General features: G+C 37.7%; 1 protein-coding gene across 3 annotated transcripts in view; it reads right to left on the bottom strand.

Moving 5' to 3' along the window:
* Positions 1 to 6,685: 6,685 nt before the first annotated feature.
* CCDC171 (coiled-coil domain containing 171) overlaps positions 6,686 to 22,039 on the bottom strand; it is a 150,705-nt gene continuing 135,351 nt past the window's right edge. For 2 of the 3 annotated variants that reach the window (XM_017837923.1, XM_017837921.1), the window contains one exon: positions 6,687 to 7,285. In XM_017837923.1, coding sequence (XP_017693412.1) covers positions 7,140 to 7,285 — 146 coding nt within the window. In that variant the 3' untranslated portion in view covers positions 6,687 to 7,139. Of the gene's footprint in view, positions 7,286 to 22,039 lie in introns of all 3 variants that reach the window. The other variant, XM_017837922.1, reaches the window with a different exon arrangement.

The raw sequence follows: 22,039 nt of genomic DNA on the forward strand, positions 1-22,039 counted from the left end.
TTTCTGGGAAATGGCATGGAAGGCTATAGAATACACAGTTTTGGGTTACACCCATACCATGATGAACTCAGCTGTCCTAACTAGGACAACAGTTAACCAACTGGGTGAAGGGTGGAGATAAGCTTTGTTTAGGCCACCTTTTCTAGGCCCCTCTCCGAGTGGAGCAAGCAGTGCTGTCCTTGAAAAAGGCTGCTTGGTTGTTCAGGGTGCTGCCGAATGAGACCGTCATCTCCAGTCAATCTCTGATGATCAATATCCTGAACTGCCTGTAAGCAGGGTTGGGTCTGTGGCTTCCTGTGCACCTTTCACCTGCCGTTTTGACCCTCACCTGTCGCTACAGGGCTTTACAGATGTGGGTATACATTCGAGCCTGCGCAATGGATTTTTTAAGTGAGACACAGCATGCGCAGAACTGGACCCACCCTTTAATCCTAAGGTTCATCTGCCAGGGCCGAGTGAGCTTGGACAGTGGCAGTGAGATCCTCAGGACGTAGGTTTAATTAGAGTATCCTTCCCTTAGATGGATGGCCTTACAGGGCTAAGCGAGCTCCATCTGCCCAGGTTTGGAATTAGAGTTGTCCTTCTCCTAGGATGACTGCCAGAAGGCTAACGAGCTCATCCTGCCCATGGACACATTTTATCTGACCCTTCAGTTTTGACCTGTTTGGCATGGGAGACCCCGCCGAAGGCATGTACCATTGCCAGCATAGCTCACAACCTCAGAGGGGCACACACACTTCTTCCCCACTAAAATGGTTAGGGCAAGTCTTTCACTCCCTACTTTTCTGCCAGCCACCTATGCTCAAGCCCAGGGATATTCCCAGGGACATTCCCTTGCCCTGATCACACTTTCAGGATGCTATGATTCCAAAACAAACCGATTCTAGGCATCTCCCATGGCCCCAGCCCAGCCTAAAGGCCTCAACTCCCCGGAAGAACTCTCTATCCCCACCCTGACCTTACACTCCTCTCACCATGTTACCATAGATCTTCCATCGCACTGCCCACCTGCAACACCCCACGCAGGACTGTCTCGCCCACCCTCCCGCCGGTCTGGGGACCCCTTTGCCTGCCTGACCCCCCTCCCCTCCCCCAAATTGGACTGGTAAACCTCTGTGTGCTCCGATGTTCCTCCTCTCCGCTCCCACGAGAGCGCAACCTCCGTCACCACTGCCGGGAGTGTGGTGCAGCCTGGCCACCATCCGAGCATGGCGTGGCCTGGCCACCGTCGCTAAGCACTGATCTACAATACATAAAATTACATAAATTGCCCAAAATTCCTACATGATGCTCCCCCTGACATCAATCAGATCCACGGTAGCATGACAAAGAGCATGTCACCTTCCCTCTCCCAGTCATAGTGAAGGCCAATTTGCAGAGACCTAATGGAAAGTCAAGTCTACATTTGTAAAACTGAAGTCACATTAGAGACAGAGAACCTATCAAACCAGTTCAAACATTGTACGTAAAGATGTTAAATAATTTATGTAGAAATCACTGTAGATTCCACTGGTTTAGGTGAATATTCAGTAAAGAGGAAAGAAGACATTTAAACACTTTCCAAATAAATACAGAGCTATATTTTTGGGCCATATGGAGAGTATGATGCAAAATGATTGTCCAAAACCAATGAGGTTATGAACACAAAAGTTAGACAAAATCTAGTAATTTCATACTGGCAAGATGACAAGATAGGAAAGAATGTCCTAATAGATTCATATTATTAGTTTGGATTTCAAGACCAACCAATAAAAGGATGGAGAGAGAAACGCTGAATAAGCTTAGTGTTCATCACCAGCAGTGGAAGAGAGGTGTTCTTTGACATATATTTGATCCAAACTGTGAAGCTGCCAAGGGTTTTCTGGGTTTTATTCACTGGAGAATAATCAAAGAACAATAAAAAACATCAGGAGAAAAATGCTACTAAAGTAATTTTGTATTTCAGATGGGAGTTTAAATATTTTTAGGATCTAAGTTAAACCACTGAACATGTGGATTTATCTAAAATTTAAAGTGCTGGGAAACCTTCTAAGTATACAATGACAGCGGCATGATCAGATGCTCTTATAAGTGATCAAATGATCAAACTGACCTAAATGACAAAGAGGTTATATAAAATATTGCATTTCACTTAATCCAGGGCTTTAGTAGTGTTTGGGAACTTGAAGAGCCCTTTACACAACGAAATGGCCCACTTGTTGAGTAAGGAAACATGGACTAGATACATGGATAGTAAGTCAGTTTCAAAAATGTCTGAACTGGTTAGCTCAAAGGATTGTTATCAGCAGCACAAAGTCCAACTGGAGGCCAGTCACTAATGGATATCCCAGGATATCAATACATGGCCAATATGGATGAATAACATTATTAATGGCCCGGACAATGAGACCCAGTGGACAATTCACAAGTTTGCAATGATATTAAGCTGGGACAAGTGGTTGCTAGATCAGGTTTTGCTGACATCCAGAGGGACTTTTGACAGACTTGAGAAGGGCTGACAGAACTTCACAAAGTTCAAGAAAGAAAAGAAAGTCCTCTGCCTGGAGTGGAATAACCTCATGCACCAGGACAGCCTGGGGACCCAAGACTATCCAGGGAGCAACTGTCTGGGGAGCAACTTGACAGAAAAATACCTGGAGGTTCTCTGTCTCCATGTTGACCATGAGGCAGAAATGTACCTTGGTAGCAAAGGAGGCTAACAGCCTCTTTGGGATGCATCGGGAAGAGAGCTGCCAACAAGTCAAGGGAGGCAATCTTTTCCCTGCATTGGTGACTATATCTGGAGTAATGGCTCCAGTCCTGAACTCCCTAGTACAAGAGAGAGAAATTCAGGAGTGAGCCCAGTGAAGGACCAAAAAGATGACTGGTAAAATGAGTGGAGTACCTGTCATATGAGAAGAGGCTAAGAGAGCTGTGATTTTTTTAGCCTGTAAAAGAGAAGGCTCAGGGAGATATCACCAACCTGTGTAAAAACCTGCAAAGTAAAGAAGATGGAGCCTCTGTGGTGCCTAGTGACAGGACAAGAGGCAATGTGCACAAACTCAAACACATGAAATTCCATTTTAATATAGGAAAAAATGCCTTTACTTTGAGGGTGACTGAACACTCAGGAACAGGTTGTTAAAAGAGACACCACCATTGCAGGTATTCAAACCCAATTGGGCATGATGTTCAGCAACTTGTGGTAGCTGACTGTGCTCTGAGCAGGGGTGCTGGACTCCTTGATCTCCAGAGGTGCCCGTCCAACCTCATCTGCCTTGGATTAACTTGGTAAAGGTATTCAAGACCTTTTCCAGTAATGGTGGACACTACCATAATTGTCTATCAAACTTGACAGGCAATAAAGCTTCTGCTGAATTTGCAAATAGGTATGGGAGATAGGGGGAGCCAAAAAGCCCCTCAGTACTACTGGTATTGCTTATAGTATGTGGACTCATAATGCAGTCAGCCCAATAACCAAAATCTTTGCTGAGAAATATGCATACATGTGGCACACAGGCACACACATAGTTTGCACTATCTGCTATAAAACCTACTGCACAGAAGAAATAATACATTTCAGTCTCTTTTCAGAGATGAGTTCCTTTGTGGGTAAATAAATTAATATGAATTTTGAGATTGACCAGAAGGCAGATCTGTTGTTGGACCACATTTAAAAAAACACAGACAGTATTCTAGACCCACCAAACATGGGCTTTTTTCTAAGGAAACTCATTGTTCTCATGGAGTAGTGGAAGCAGTCCTCTTGAAATTCCCAGCCTGAACAATGAAAAGCTTTGAAAGTAAGGATCAAAGTCTCAAGCTCTGCAATTTTCAAAGCAAGGCAGAGAGAGCAGGTGATATAAAACAGTCAGGATGCTCTTTAAAACAGTAAGGGTGCTCTTTTTGACAGCTACTGTTACTGAACTGTGTTGCCACATTCTACACAATTTTTATTGTGTGCCCAAAAGATAGGGAAAGCTATGCTTTGGTAAACTACCAACAGGGGATCTTCTGATCTTCTATTCATTTGGAATTTATCACACATTTCAACTTATTAGATGCTTGGAAAAGTAATTCAGGAGTATTGCACTAACAATAATCCAGTTTACTACTCTACAACTTCTTCACAACATAAGAAATGAGGAGCTTTTCTTTACAAATGGGACATCTGATAGACAAACAAAAAATATTTCGAAGTCCCTTCAAAGTGGATAGCTTTAAGAAAAACAGTCTATAACTCACAGTTGGTCAATAGTTAGAGTGAATGAGGTAACCGTTCTTTCAATGAAAACTTAGAAACTAGTTCTTGCGAGAAATGACAGCTCACTAGACTGTTCCTATTAACTACAGTCAGTTTGCCATTGCTATGGTCCTGTGAAATCACACAAACCCATGCTTGGAGCTGTAACTGGAGTAAATGGACAAGATAGTCCTATTCTCAGTAAGACAGTGATTTCAGAAAGAAAAACAGATTTCAGAAAGAAATCCTTTTTCTGTCCCTACATGTACACTGCCACATACACTTGCAGTGACAGGTAAGGGACAAATATGCTGCAAATCTTGCGTAGTTTGAGGTTGCTTAGCAAAAAATAAGCACTTTCTTTCTCAAACTATAGATTAACATTAGAATATACGTTAAAAATTAAGTGCATGCATGCTTCTATACGTAATAGACAGTAAAATGTCAAGTAAAATATATTCTTTCATTCTTTGTACAAGTATAGCAGATCTTTGACACTATATTTGGAAGAGCATAATACAGTACTTGTGGTGCCTTTAAGAAGAACAGTCACTGTCAGAAAGAGTGGAGTCCTGACACTTGGAGGAAAACAAAAACTTTCTTCATTATTCAAGATTAAATATACCACCGTAAAGGAAAGGAATGTTATGCCTCTATTAGCCAACTCTCACACTTAAGAGTTCTACAGGATTTATTATCTGGTATTGCATGGTTCTGTATTAATATACATATATACAAGCACATCATGGCTGTGAGCAACGGATTTGCACAGTAAAAGAATATCTGAAAACTCTTTGAATAAAGTTCTTCTGTTGTAAATTTGAAGCCATATTGGGAGCGGCTTGGTTTGTTCAGCCTGGAGAAGAGGAAACTGAGGAGCCCTCATTGCAGTCACAACTTCCTTCTGAGGGGAAGAGGAGGGGCAGGCACTGATCTCTTTTCTGTAGTGACCAGTGATAGGACCCCAGGGAATGGCCTGAAATTGTGTCAGGGGAGGTTTAGGTTGGATATTAGGAAAAGAGAGTGGTTGGGTGCTGGAACAGGCTCCCCAGGGAAGTGGTCACAGCACCAAGCCTGACAGAGTTCAAGCATTTGGACAATACTCTCAGGCACATGGTGTGACTCCTGGGGATGGTCCTGTGCAGGGCTAGGAGTTGGACTTGATGATCCTTGTGGGTCCCTTCCAACTCAGAATATTCTATGATTCTAGGGTACTTGAAAACAAGGGTAGTTGGAAGATTTGTTCATTTTAAGTGGTATATCATTTATGCAAATATTGTTTTCCATCCAAAATGGAATTTCAGTAGTAGTCCTGAGGCTCTAAAAATCAAATCGTACATTTGACATATTAGAAGAAATTATAGGTTCCATAATGCATAATATTATTTTTCTAATGTATCACTGGCCCATAATAAGAAACAATCTATTACATAGATTTTGCATTCAATCTTTTTGTCAAAAACTACATAGCACATCAAAAGTTAATAGCACCAGGGAGTTCTGTGATTAATACGAAAACAAATGGTATATTTCAAAATTTCTTTTGTTCTTCATTCACAATGATGAAACTGCTAGGATTTAACCTTTAAGGGTTAAAGAGTTTAATCAATGTCAATGTCTGATCTTCTGAAGGCAATAAAGAACAGTCTGTCTAGTGATACTCAACAGAACATCACTTTGTCAAGCCACAAAGCACCCAAAAGCTTGTCAAGTAAGTTACCAGAAACCTCTTTGTGGTTAGAACTCAGCTCCTTCCTGCTTGACCTATTATTTGATATTTGACCACTTGGTTGCAAGACACTTGCTCTTTCCAGCTGAAATGTCACTGGGGCATCTTGTCAGCTCCCCGACATCTCGGCCTGACATACAATTTTACTTTTGTGTGCTACAAGGCAGAAAATGCAGGGCAATGGCCTTGTTTTAAATTCTGTCAGCATCAAAGATGGGCGTCACTCTTGGGTCCTACCAACAACAACAAAAAAGGAGTCTATTTGAAGGTCAAAACAGCCATTACTTTAAAGTCTTTCAGTTTAAACTAAATATATTAACTGCAACACTGGTTTGGGAACTGTCCTTATAAAGTATATAAACATATCATCAGAAATCCTCCCTCCACAATTGTTCTTCTTTCTTATGAAATGCACACTTGATGAAAGGGTGAGTTTTCAGTGCCTGCAGGGACCAGATTCAGTGGTTAACTTAACTTGTTCAAATAGGCAAGTGGTATCATGTAGCTTTACAAGGAGCAACCTGACCTTCTCACATTGACCAGCAGTGACATTATTGTGCAGGAAGAGAAGCAGTCACATCATTTCTGTTTTGCACAACCTGCTTAAAGTTTGCAACTAAATGCTTGTCTTCAGTTGAGCTGACAAGAGAAAAGAGGGGGCTCAGTGAACCATGGCAGGGCTGCCATGAAATGACAGGAATCATTGGCATACATTTCAAATAGCTCTCTCAATCCTATTAAAGTATTGCAGTCCTGCTTTAAAATAGACAAGTATGAAACAACTTTGATAGATAGAGACTAAAATGGCTTATTGATTTATTTTTTTTTTAAGTCTGAGGAAAATTACCCAAAATGTGTCATTCTTTAACATTTAAAAATATACTACATAAAAAATGAACAACCGCAATATATAAAAGTTTAAACAATAACTGCTCCAGTATGCAAAGAATGAAAAGCACAGAAATGTGAACATACAAGTGCACATTTTCATAGAAATGTAAAATTTATATTAAAAAATACATACAGTTAATTACAATTCAAAGGTAACAACAAAATTACACTTTAATTGCATGATTTTACATTAATACAATTTTCCCCTTCTAAAAGACTATTGATACTAAGAATCTGAAAATCCATTTTCCATTGTTCTTCTGGGATTGGATGTGATTCCAGGCTTAAGAAACAGATTTAAGACAGAGAACTGTCTCTGTTCTGCGCAACACTGTAGGTTATGTCAGGTTCAGCTTGCAATGCCAAAAAATCTGGGACAGAACTCTGATCAGACTGAATTTCTCGCTTGGACCCACATTGAGGTCTGAACTCCCTCTTGTTTCCTGGAATAAAAAATGAAGAATAAAAAACAACAACAAAAAAAGGAGAATATACATTTACTGTTAAATACCTTTCACAAAGGTATGTATATGAAGTATCTGCAAGTGTTTGCTTCTTGTTTTAAACACTTATTTAAAATACATGGTACCTGACTACCTACAGTTATCTTTAATAAAAAGAAACAAAGGACATTATCTCAAGTATTCTGCACTAGTGTTAGAAGACAATAGCCTTCTTTATTTGAAGTGCTACAAATACTTACAGAGAACTTTTATACCCCTCCATTATAATTTCCAGGTGTTTTTTTTAATCAAATAAACAAACTTATTCTACAGTCTCCCTGTCACTGTTATTAGAAACACACCATGCTAACCATGGAAGGTATTAAATTACTTTTAAATATACTTTACCATCAATTGAAATCAAACACTTAATACTCCTCAAATGTTAGCCTGTTAGATGATGGCCAGAGAATATTCACTGACTGTAAGTTGATGGGAACATGATTCATATTTCAATGAGTCTCAACATTCAGTCAAACAGATATAAAGGTTAGACTAGTTAAAATTCAACACTGAAGAGCTTCCAGCACCAAAATATTAGGCGTCCTACTTTGAAAGATTATGGATAATATCAGTATATCAGCATTAATAATTAAGAAAAAAAATTCTAAAGGAAGGCATTCTATATTCCCTTAACCAAACTTAAGAAAACACGATGCCATATTGCTCTTCTGCCCTTCACCAATGCACTGTATAGTTGTGAAAATAACAATCATTTCATCAGGTCATAAAACGTGAAAACATTGCAAAGTGTAAAGATGGCAAAAAAAGTTAACATACTGAACGACAGTTATATTTGAGGTTTAAAACAGTCAGCATTTAAGGAAGAGTATACATGCATATATAAACACAGATGGACATACACAGAGGCAGAAACACACATATACAGACACACGGATTCCAATACACAAAGATATCCAGAGAGAGGCTGAAGGGTGTGTGTATATTCATATTTCACCAAATCCAGTCTCAATCATACATTTAAAGATTCCTCTTTCCTCTGTTACTATTGCTGGAGAAAAATCAGTTGTTGCCTCTAACACCTACCTCAACAGTTCACTTTGATATGGACTCTTTTGATTTCCTGATTCACCACTAGCTATATTGCAGCTACTGTAAACAAATAGTTATGTTAGACCTTCATTAAGAACCCATACAGTAGCAAATGTAGATGACTGTTTCGAGTAGATAGTTAAAATGAGGTAGTGCCTTGGGTTTTTCTACATGATGGAGGCGATGAGGATGAGATAACCAGCAGGATGAGCAACTAAGATCTGTAACACTCTTTTCAGTCCTTCTGGGCTTGACTCTCTGCAGCGTGAGAACCAAAGCACAAATGAGATTTACTGCATTTGTACCAGCAGATGTGAAATGAGATCTCAGTGAAGGCTATCACACCAATTAACAGTTTGTTATTTGTACACTTTAATCAGCTGGCCACATGGACAAAATCCTCTCTAAAGTAAGAATAATTAATTTTAAAAATTGTTAGAATGTTGAAATATGCAAGTAACTTGTGATGTTCTAAAATCATTTCTTCATGTAAAAAAAATGAAATTAAAAAGATATAAGCTGCAAACAGGTCTCACTCTGGATAACACATATTGAAGAAAAATTTAAACGTATTGGTTTGTATTGCTTTCAACACCTCAATTAAACAGCACGCCACAAAGAGTAAAAAATCACATGTTTTGACTACATTCTCATATTACTCTTTTTCAAGCTGTAGTGAGGGGATTTTTTAAGAATATGGTATCAAAATCCCAATACGGAGATAAGAAATCAGATTTCTTTTGAGAGTTGCAAAAAAACCGTATGAAACTTACTGATTGGCAGCAAGTCAATAGAGTATGTTATAGTAAAAGCTTCACTGTTAGGGAAAAAAAAGCTCTGGTTTAGTTATCCAGATCCTCTGCTGTACTTCTTACAAAGAGCAGAATGCTAGTCATTGAGTAGAAGCAAAATCAGATCTAATAGCAATGTGATTGATGTAAAAAAAAATCTTGGCTGCTTCTCATAAGAACTATTTTGATCCAATCTCATTATATGCCCTCATGATGAATAAGAAAATAGAATTTTATAGGTTAGAAGAAAAAATACTCAGAACTGTTATAACACTCATTGTTTGAACACATACCTTCACACAGGAATTTTAAAGGCAGTTATAGTCTCCCCAATAGACCTCTTTAAACGTTATTGTACTTAGGTATCTTTGTAAAACATGTATTAAATTGACAAACTCAAATGACTATGCCACAGCTCTGATATTAATCCATCATGTAACTATGCATTTACGTAATTTTAGAAAGAGGAATTATGTATCTTAAATAAAGTGTCTGTTCAGGCAAATCTTTAGCACAGTACTTTTATTTACCAGATAAGGTGTACATGATTCAATCTGAACTGTAACACTTCACTAGGTAAACAGATATTTAGGACATATATGTCTAGCAAAAATAAGCTTTCAAAATATTTATGTTTTGAAAGTAATTAGTCATGTCCTATGTGCATTTTTCAAAAGCCTGACTTTATAAAACACATTTTCCCAAAGACCAAAATATGAAAAGTTAGTCTATATTATGGAATAATTACTTTCTAAACCACAGTTTATTCTGATGCTTTTAAAATATATTGGCCAAAGTCCATACACAGCCTATACAGTAAGTCTTTGTACCAGATATTTCATTGGAATATACAAGGAAGTCTCTTATTTTCAGATCAAATTCTCTGCACTGCACTAATATTAGCAAACTGTTAGACAAACAATGTAGTGCTCTTTTTTACATGGTAAAATGATCAGTTTGTTTTGATTTCAATAAGAATTTCCAAATCTTTTGTACTTTTTGCCCATGCCACCTACCACTGTCTTTCCACTTGTCTAAGAATGGAAGCAAACTTTTATTTATTTATTTTGAACCTGAGTAGATAACCCAAATGATTATTGTTTTATTTTGTGCTGCATGCTGCAAACAACATGGAAAGGTACACTGTACACTTACTATTGTGACAGCACGCCATGTTTTGCAGCAGTGTATAAGATTGTTGCTATCTTTAACTGATGCTTCTCTTGCTTCCAAGAAAGGCTTTCCTATTATGTGAGTTTTCCCACAGCTTTTCATTGCCTCAGATGAGCCTCTCTCTCTCTCGTGTTCCCTTTCAGCTCTTAGCTTCTTTCTAGCAGGAAGGGGAGAAGAGGAGTACAACCAGAGACTAAAAAACTCATGACACCATACTAAGGCACCAGCTCATGAAGTAGTCCCCCCCATTGCCCTTTATTTTGCCAGTGCTGGTGGGAAAATAGTCCCTATCCAACCAGTTAATGTGTCAAACTTCATATTCTCTTGAGAAATGTATTCAGCCATCAGCCAAATTCCTAAACAGTGTGACTATCTGACGTAAGCCTTCAAAGTTTCATCTGAGTTGCAAGTATACTGCTGCTCTAGCAGAAAAAGGAAAAAAGTATATTTACATTCATTTTGCCAAACATTAGCATCTTCTGTCCAATCATTTGAATGCAGAAGTGTTAGGAGAAAACAGCTTAGAGAACAAGGCTTGACACATACACTGTGAAATCTTAAGGTGCTTGAATGCAATGAGGGAGAAAGTGAGACAGAACCACATTTCATCTCCCCAACTGTGCTACAGTCCACATGAACTTTGTGACAGGTCTCAGCCACACTTCACTAGCTTCTGCTGCCATTCAGCTGTCAGACAGCAACCCTTTACCATGCCCCTAACATGCTCTACAGCTTCACCCAATTAACTCGCTTTCGCTTGACATTGCAGCAAAAAGCTTCATAATAGGTGGTCAAGGTGCACGGTGTCTGCTTTGCCCTCTAACAGCTCATGCACAGCAAAATGCTAAGCTACCTTGCTTTGTGTCTGTTTGCGATGAACTGCTGCACTACAATTTAGGCATTTTGCTGTTAAGTGGGACAAGGACAGCAGATCTTTGCCAGTGGCACGTTTACATACCTTTTACCAAGACTACTTTTAATGCCAAATCCTAGTACTAATAATCGTAAACATTTTGGCAAGAAATGAAATTACGCTGATTCAGTGAAATACTTCAATCATTTTACAATTAACAAAAATATACTGTATCAGCAATTTGATTCAGGGGGAATGAGGGGAAAAAGTAATTTTTTCCAATAATTTAACAACATAAAGGAGGGAAGTCTAGAAACAACACAAGTGTCTTTATGATTCAGCTTTCTTGTATTAAAAAATCTTTACACATTCAGAAGATGAATTTTTGCCATCCATTTCTGCCAAATATGCAATTTTTGAGGAATAATATTCAGAAATATGAATCTATGTAGCTAAAAAAACAAATGAACTATTAAAAAATGGAAATCAACATTTTAAGATTCTCCTGATAGCTTATATAGAAACAAGAACATGAAACTCTCTGTTACTTTGCAGACAGGTGCCTTGAGAATACTCCAATTTGCCCACTACTTCTCTCAAGTATATTTGTATTAAATCCATAGAGTTCATCAGAAAAGATCCTTAAAAATTTAGTATGTAGGTAATATGTACTGATGAAGCTCAAGCAATCTTTGCCAAAGAGAGTGGAACAGTCTGAATTGAACACTGGTTTCTGGACACTGAAATTAGGAGAGCCACTATAGCAAATGCCTTCTGGTGGCCTTATGGGTTTCAACTACACAATTCCAACGAGGCAGGACACAAAAGACTATCCACAAAGCTCTTTTAGATTCTGTTTTGCTGCTCAGATAGGTTACATAATCTATTTGCTTTCGCAGCGTATTTATCTATGGGGACAAGTTCCCTTGGCAGTTCTCTTCAAAAATCTTTCAAAGGCCATTTTTTTCCACAGAAGAAATCTGATTTGCACAAAGAGAAGCAGACATTCAGGCTGTAAAAAGTGAAAGCTCAAGAGAAGCCCAAAGCACGACGAAAGGAAAACAAAAAGGAAATACACTGGTTGCAATGTAAAGCAGACACCTCTCTTGCCAGGAATTTATGGCAAGGACATAGAACCAACTTATCTTTATGAAAGGTGGTGAAAAGCAGCAAGCCACCTTGAAAGCTTGTACACCTCTGGAAGAGGCTGCTGATTCAAAAATGGTAGTTTTGCAGCAATGAAAAAAAAAATGTAGTGAACACTTCACTCAGATTCCACGCAGAAAAATGGTATTTCTCAGAATTAAAATGAAGTGAACATTATTGCAGATCTCCCCAAAAACTTGCAGGTGAACAAAAAGTTATTTTGGTTCATTGGGTTGAGAGAATATAATCTAGTGCTGTCCATAATCAGGAAGTGACAAGGGAAACGCTGATTTCAAGAACTGACAGCTTTTCCCAGCCCCTAACAGAGAGCAGATTAATGTTAGCTCTTCAGAGACAATGGACTTAGGAGCATAAAATGGATATAGACATAGTTTATGCAACCTATCTGCACCTATTTGAAAAACAGACTGATTGGAATCTGTTATCAAAAATATAAACACTTGCATTTTGAGTAAGAACACCTGCACTTGCATTAGCCTACAGGCTAATCTAAGTCTCAGTTAATCTAAATAACTGTATTAAACCAAGTAGTAGTAGTAATAGTAGTAAAAAGATCCTCTAATGATAGTACAAAAAATGTCTGACCTATTCCACATGTTTAGAAGTGAACTACTACTAATGAAAATTTAATTTTCTCAAAATGAAGTTTTATTATTAAAATCATCAAGGTATTAGGAGAACTAAGGGTTCCACCCTTTTAGCACTGGCCAAGACATGTACATTTTCTGGATAGCCCAGATTTATAGATGTGCACACTGTAGATGTGTAGGCTGCTACCTCCCAGCCAAAATCCTGATAAGGGCTCCATCCCACTCCCCTGTAAATTAGATTATGGAAAGATTCAACAGGAAGAGGTATATCTGGCTCCCTATAGTTTAGGATAGTTTTCTAACTTTTCTTTGCTTATCTAAGGCAAGGACTTTAATCCCCAGCAAAACTTAGTTGAAGTAATTTCAGGAGGGAATTACTCCCTCTCCCACAGATTACATGCAACATCTGAAGCAGTTCTGTCTTCAAGAGAGTTCTAAAGGGTAATTTTGTAACAGTAATGGTCAGGGAAAACAGTTGGCTTTACAGCAGTAGTGCTTATAAGTATCAGTTGATATCTGAATAGCCTAGAAAAAATATTTTAGGCTAAATTTCAGTTGATGGCTAACATATAGGTCTTTCATAAATGCAAGATCCAAATTACACTAACTGGGCAAGGAATCAAGCTTATCAGTTATAAACAACTTGAGTGTGGGTGAGCTAGGTTTACTGTCTCTATTGGGTTTGGCTGAATTTATATATACAACTATACTTCAGACTAAAAATAAATTTAAAAATATAATAATTACTTCAACAGAACTTTTTATACTTCCTAGATTCCTGAGCACAGCCTCTAAGAACTGCTGTTAGCTCAGATCTAGATCATCACTTTCTGTGAGGCTGAATTTGCAGTTTGAGTGAGTCCACTAGACAAAGGAAACTAATACATCCTGCATACCAATCGTATATTATGTGAATAAACAGTAAAAAAAATCCTAAATGAATTTCATCCTTTCATATATATATATATATATATATGCCAAATGTGTGTTCTGAAAGTACAGAGTTAAAAACAATAAAAAACCCCAACTAAACAAAAAAAAGGACACCATTACCACCATATATAACACTACAAACAAACAAATAAAAAAACTGGCTCAAAATACCGAAACCACCAACACATACAATATTCCAAACTTTCATCAGGAATGTAAAATTTTTATCAGAAGAGTCATGAAGAACATAGGAGAAGGCTTGGAGATAGATTTTTTCAGCTTTTTGGTTTGCAAAACAAGAAAGGTGTAACACAACTTAAAAAAATTGAGTTTTCTAAAAAAAAAAAGAAAACAGGGATGTTTCAATAATTTGGCATGCCTTGTACATTCTAGAATTATTAATTAAATTCCTTCATTCAGAGCTCCTGATTAGATTTCATTCTTTTAAAAAATCTCTTATTTAAAGTGTAGTAAACTTCACTACGTTATTAAATTAAACTAGAAATACCTAAAGCAATAGGATGTTTTGACATACACAAATTAAAATTAAAATGGAGGACTTCAAGTGTCAAGAAGCTTTGCAAAGTCCTGGTTAAGTTACAGTACATCCTCAGACTCCCAAAAGAGTACAATAGATTTAACAGACCATGTGAAAGGAAACTTGATGTCACACAAGTCTTGAAAGTCCCTGACCATAAGCATATAACCACCATACAAGCTTCTGTGATCAAAGGAGGCCCTCAATACTCAACAAAAGCTGAAAAATTAGTGAACTATTTCATTATTGGGGTTCTGGCCTTCAGAGGCTGTATGTGTCAAATCACCTGCAACACCTAGATAGGGCAAAAGGCTTTCAAAGTACTGGTGAACATACAAATTTAAGAGAGGCCAGTCTTGCAACGGTCGCTTTATGGTGACATTTACTGAGTAAACTATGGGTTTATGGGCCAATTTCAATTGAGACTCAGATCCAAAAGTGTGGTGTCTTAGAGTAACATGCCTTTAAAAGCTCTATAGCTGCCTCTCTAAAAAGAGGAAATTCTTTTAGGAATTGAAGAAGTTACACCATCTGAAAAGGATGAAATGGAACCATTGCATCATCATAATGTCACTGCTTTCCTAATATCATCATATGTAGCAGGGAAACACTGCTGGTGATTAACCACACTATTCTTGCCCATATTTTCAGTAAATTTTATCATACTGTGCATTGTAAAGGTACGCTTCCTTCCATTACAAATACAAAAACAAGGGTGAATTGACTGTCAACAAATAAAAGCTGGCATTTCTGAAAAGAGTCAACAAAACCCCCAAATTCTTGTAAAAGGGAGAAGAAAAATTATAGTTTAAGAAACACATTTCTTTCTAAATCCCTTTCTTTAACTGAACTATTACACAAACTGAAGAAAACAAGCGTTATTTGAATAATCAAGATTATTATCATAATAACATCCTTTAGGCTGACAGTGAAGTTCTTTACCCTACTGAGTATTCATTTCAAATTTTTAAAATTTGTTCAATGACTAATTTATTCAACAGGTCAAGCTGCTTCGCAGAGCCCAGTCACTGCAGAAAATAGGTCCTTACTAAGATCAACTACAAAAACTATGCCTTCACTACATAATGTTGGTTTCACAGAATTCCGTGAAAAGTTTTTATACATAGTTTAGACACAAAACCAAATAAATAAATAAACAAATGCTGGGTAAGTATCAGTCTGTCTTAAATACGTAAAACCCAATAAAAAGACACAGTAAGATGCAACTTGCTGACTGTATGCCCTTAAATCATGTCAACATTACAGGAATAATATTATGAGTTAAGAAATATTATGTTTCATGCACTAACTCTGAATTTCCTGTCTTTTAATCTCCACAAGTCATACTCTCTAGCATATTTAAAAGGTTTGGGTTTTTGTCATATCTCACATTAACTTTCATACTTAAATACAAAATGCAAGAAAATGGAAGCAGGTATTTCAACACGTGTATTTCGACAAAAAACACATTACTGCAAAAATGTCACAGAAACGAACGCAAAAGTTTTTCACAGTTGAAAAACTTGGAAATATGCACAATTATATGAGGAGGCAAGGGAAGAGAGCATGAGTAAACCACCAGAAAAACAATCTGATTTCATAAGTTCTAGAAAGGTACAAAATAAAGTAGACTGCTGTGGTCTGCAGCTACCCTTCTTTAATGTTCTCACTACCTCCCTTTGACCTCAGAAGGATCCACCCTCCTCCGCGTGGAGTAGTGAGGTTAGTTCTGAGTAGAGTAGTTCTCAGCAGAGAAGTCTGCTGTGGACTCAGGATGGAGACAATACCCAGCCTTGTGCTGCCATGACCTTACCACAGTCTGTGCCCCAGAAACAGAGATTAAGAGGAGATGGAGCATCAGAGACAGTTGTCTCCTGTGGAGGGAAGTTTGCCAGCTAGCTGGCACCAGATGTTCTCGTGTTGGGGCTATGATTGTCTTTCTGCCATCCAGAGGGAAACATTAACTTTTAAACACGAGATTTTGCTTTACAAAATTAAAGTGTGGGTTTGTTGGTTTTTTTAATGGGTGCATGTAACATTATCCATCCTACATTATAAGTGGGGGCATATGCTGCACATAGATGCAGGCTAGGTGAGAAAGATGCAGACTCCTGCAACACTGCCCTAGATCAAATTCTTGTCTTTTGTTACCCTGTGCTCTAGGCTGTGGTATAAAGTAAACAAGAAACAACACAAAAGACAACAAAAATCTTTTCATCTGTCATCCCGAATCCACAGGTTGCACCTACATATCTTGCACTGTTTATCAAAGTTAATGCCTAAAGATCAGCACTGAATTTTCTCCTTATAAAAAATGCTTTACATACTTAGTTTGAAACAAAACCAAACAGCTGTCAAAACAAGAAAATAATTATTCACAACAGTATACCTTGTAGGATCTAAATTTAAAATGTCAAGAAAATATCAGGAAGATGACAGACTGGATTGCATGGATTCATTCGCCATTTAAGTATCTGAGCTAGACTCATTCAGGCACATGCTTTAATCCCCTCCAAAAATTTCTCAGCATATTCAGAGTCACAGAACAAACAGACGTTCCCTTTATGTTTAACCCACAGTTTAGCAGGGAATAATAGAAGCTTCCCGGCTCTCTTTCTTGAAATAACTTCTTCAAAAGGGAGAAGGAAGCACCTTCTGGCCTGAGTAAAAGTCCTTGAGTCTGGAAAGAAGTGAATTTGTCTGCCTTTGTAGAGAAAATTCCTTTTCTTTTATAAAGCCAGTAAAATTGTGTCCTTGGCTCTGTTCTTTTGTAAAAACTTTTTCGCAGGGTTAAATGTCCTGGTCTATAATACCCAGTTCTCAAAATAACAGCCTGTCTAGCACTCCCAATACTTTTATTTCTACTGCAGCATTAACAATATATGTAATAATATACAAAAATTTCTTTTAATTTGATGTGCTGGAAATGTCCCTTTGGCAGGTGTGGAAAGAAGGCAAAAGAAACAGGGGTGTGTGGCAAACAAAGCAAATGTACGCAGCAGGTGAAAAAACCTTATTGCATATTACCACTGCAAAGGTGTCTTAATAAGGAAAATGGCATCACATGGCTGTCTCCCAACTCACAGTTGCCCTCCACGGCAAGTGGGGCCTTTCTGAAACATTCACTTTCAGGAAACCCTACATACCATTTTGCAAAGAAAACAGAAAACTGGCTTGTTCCAGTATTTCTCCTTCAAAAACTGAATAAAATAAAGTGTAGGCATTCAACTGCCTTGCTCTCTGCTAATCTGCTGCAGGCAGAGAATGAATGCATGATGATTTGTTACAGGACAAACTTAAACCTATACTTTAGACTTGCCTCCTTATCCAAATCTTTAGTTTCTCTAAATCCATTTCCAATTAGTTTCTCCTGGAGGTATAATTGTTGCACTGGCCTGCATTTAGGTACAGCTTTAGGTTCCAAATGTCTTGTTTTCAGTCCTGGGAACTGAGGACCCTTGTTTGTGAACTGGTAGTTCCAGTACCTTACTAGAAACATATTTTTAATGCCATAGAAATGCAAACCACGAAGGGGAAAAAAAAAAGGAAAGGAGATCACCTTCCTGAAAAAATGACCCCTCTTTTTTTGGACTTAGCCAATGACTTGAAAGATTTGTTTTGCGCTTAACATTGGAACAAACCTGCAGTCATTTAGGAACTTCATGGTTTCCATTAAACCACACAGCATGGACGTTTGGAATTTCATGGCAACTGTGAAGTGAGAAAGTGGATCTTGTTTTTCCAAAGTACCGACCTCTGCCCAGAGTTAACACCCACACACATTCACTCATATTCCTTAGCCAATTCATGTCATTAAGGAGACTCGAAGAACAGACCAAACAAAGAAAAAAAACAAACCAAAATAAAACAAAATCCAACGAAAAAAACAAACCAACCTCACCTAACCCTCTTTCTTAAGCACTGAAAAGTAAAATAGTACAAGTGGAAATGTAATGTTTAAATGCAGCAAACTCATTGTGTCCATTTACAGTGTTTACAGCATTAACCCTGCAATTGAAAAACTGAATTAATGGAAACCACCTAATTACCCAAACATTTACCCCTCTGCAGGTGTAAATACATGGGCCTAATAAGCCTGCCCATTGTGAAAGCAGTTACTTAAATTATATTAAAATATTAAAAACTATTTAATGAGCTTTTTTCCCCCTAAAGTAAATTGACTGTGTGCCTTAACCTGCTTCAGGCAAAGGAAGTTTCAAACATATTGGTTTTGAAACTAGCCATTATTTCCCATGTTGCAAAAATGGCAATTTTATTTCCCAACAGCAAATGAAACTGTCAGGAAAATTTAGATGCAATAAAATTGGGTGGTTAAACCAACATGCTGGATTCGGAATAAAACTGAATTAAAGGAATTAAAATTAAGCATTATGTCAGTCAAACTTTATAAAAACTATTTGAAATGGTGGGGGAGAGATGTTGGGGTGGGGGTTTTTTTGCAAAAGTTAGGTTTTGGACTTGGTGAGGTCCACTCATAACAACCAATTTTATGTGCATCAACAGTGTCACATTTGAAATTTGCGCAACGAAAAATATTTTGCATAAAATGTGTTGCTTCTGGCAACATTTCTGCCTAAATAAAAAGTTGTCAGGCAGTGTGTGACTTTAGTGGTACAGAGTTTTAAAATGGTGGCTTCAGTCCAAGGCTAGCTAATAATGGCTGACATGCACTGGAATCTTGAGGCCTAAATCAACATTGTTTTCACAGCTGTAATTAAGCCACCTAATCAGAAGCACATTTTGACGGGACAGTTTCTGGAAGCCATACATTACAATTTCTTATGCCTGGAGCGCAGTGGATCATGAGAGGTCCTCATTTAATTTCAGGTTAGAAAAAAAAAAGGCTGTAAAATGAAAAGAGTATAAAAAAAAGCAGTGTATGGCTGTTGAAATGAAGCAGGCCTATGTGTTCATGCCTTGACCAACTCTGCATCCCACCCTCCTCCGGCTCTCTGCCGAGTCCCCAGCTCTCAAGTGGCAGCTGCACACAGTGAGATTAAGGGCTTCTGCCAAAGTCAACAGATGAGCTGGTCTGAACTGGCTCTCTGTGTGTTCTGATTGTAAATTGTGCTGGTGATGATTAGAGAACTCTAACACAGGATGTCGAGTCTTAAACTGTCCAGAGAAAATATTTTTTTTTTTTTTAAGTTCAGGAAATTTTTTTAAACTTCTTTTGTGGCTTGGTACATAGTGTTTTGTCTATAACTTTCAGATGATTCAAACATGAATTCACACAAATCAAGTAACTATATTATTAAAAAAAATACACCATTACTTGCTCACAGCAAGATCCCCCATATGAGAATGTTTACTTAGCAGTGCTGCTGCAGAATGCAATTCTCTGACTAGTACACTCCAGCAATCTTGTGCTTCTTCCACCTGTCAAGTGGAAGACACCCCTAAAATTCAGACTATCAACTACTTTTGTTGTGTGACTCTCACTTTGGGACATTGTCATACCTCTTACAACAGCTAAACTGTCTTGCTCTTTTTCTGAAGCATAGCTACATTAGTAACTTTAACATAAACTTTCAACCCCAGAGGCCACTGTAAAACTATCAATATGAAGGCACCAGTCACTGGGGTCTGATTACATTTGGTTCTGCACTTTAATTACATGTGGATTCTATTAACTGAACCTTTTGCCTTATAGGCAACATTTCAATCAAATTACTGTAATTTTCAAATATGTTACAACAGTCTGACAAGTTTAAAGTTCACATACCTAGAATATTGAGTATCAAGAAATTTTTGCATAGAGAAGGAAGTATTCTTTACAAAACAGCAAATGTGATGTTGGATTACTGTAACTGGTTTTGAACACCTTGCCTTAAGTTACATAATGTGATTTATAATATCGGTTTCATATTATTATTATTTTAAACTACATGATTTATACTCTTTGGTTACAACTATTACTTGTGTAAGCAACATCACATGACCAGGTGAGCATTTGCGTTGTGGTATCTGCATTCCTTGGCTATGCAGTAAGGCTGGCAAGTGATGCCCAACTGCTTAAAATCAGGTAAGAAATGCAAATATTTCAGTAAAAACATAATTTCTAGGAGATATTACTCTTTAGTGGATTCAATCTTATAGAGACTTCAAGCTTATTAACTCCCATGAATAGTGTTTTCTATTTTTGCCCATCTGATATCTCCATACCTTCATGTCTGCGACCATCTCAATAATTGAGAAATTTTCCTTGTCAGAATTTTCTTTACTTACTATCACTTTAGGAACATTCATATGTTTCACAGCACTTAAACCACACACTGGCATTTAACAGTACTGACCAAAAGTTACTATTATTTGAGGTCCATATTTACTGAAGTCTGTCCTAGACTATTTCCAGGAAATCCCATCAAGAAAGAGGGTAACAATAAAAATAACAAGTCCGATGACTTTTTGCAAGGCAAGTTAAGAATAAGCATCTCCAAATCTTTCACAAAACAAGTTTAACTGTGCATAAGGCTAGCAAGAGGTAGTGAAAAAGCCAAGGAGAGTTTTCATCAAGGACCTATCTGCTTCTTGCAACATCTGGGAAGAATTCTTCCAGCTACATAAGAGATATGGCTCTGGCCCATGAAAGACACCCTCTGATATTTAACACAACACCGATGGAGTGAGTGCCTTTCTCCTATGCAGAAAGTGGAAAAGCAAATGTTTTCTTTCTCTCCAGTTCCATCCTCATAATTCTAACTTTAGGACAATGTATCCCTGTTAGATGCAGATCTTAGCCTTAAAATACAGATGAATTGGTGACACAGAAACAAATTGCACGGGGGAAAAACAATGCCACTGCATCCACGCACTGCAACACTGTGCTTGCAGCAACAAAGCCTTGGACAGCATGGATTCACATGCTTGCCATCTGACTAAATATGATGACACATGTTGCCCCACAGCACCCCCAAAATAATTGCTTATGACTGTACTACTGCACAATAGAGCACTTAAAAGCTCTCAGTTCAAGGTCTACTTATTATTGCACCTCTGAATGAATGTACAAGTACAGTAATAAACTAATGTATTTGAAGAAGAATTAAAATGAATAAAAGCAGCAGAATTCAGTACTGGTAAGAATTCAGAACTGTCAAGTGTTCATTTAACAGGGAACCTTGAAGCATAGTCCATTCATAGTGTTCATATTACTGGATGCTGCTGAACAAGAAGTAGGCAGGAAGACCATTACAAAATGTTAATAGTTGTATAACAGAAAAAAAAAAAAAGACATTTTAGAAATGTAAGGAAAATTTCAGAAGAACTTGGTAAAGAAAAAAAAACAAACAGAAGTTTAAAAAAAAAATGGCAACCAGAAACCCCCCAACCAACAGAAGAGAGATACAGGAATAGAGAGGAGAGGGGAGGGGAGGGGAGGGGAGGGGAGGAGACTGTCTAATTTTGAAACCAAATAGATACTCAAGAAGTCATCACTCCCTTTCATTTAAAGTAAGAAAAAAAAAATCTGTTCTATTTTAATACAGAAATTTAGTGCATAACTTCTTCCCCAAAATCAGAACAGAACAGTACCAACTGAAATATTAAAATGTAAGTCACTCCACAAAGCTGTGA

This window comes from Lepidothrix coronata, unplaced genomic scaffold (genome assembly GCF_001604755.1).
Source record: "Lepidothrix coronata isolate B3197 unplaced genomic scaffold, Lepidothrix_coronata-1.0 Scaffold317, whole genome shotgun sequence".
Classification (NCBI taxonomy): Eukaryota; Metazoa; Chordata; class Aves; order Passeriformes; family Pipridae; genus Lepidothrix; species Lepidothrix coronata.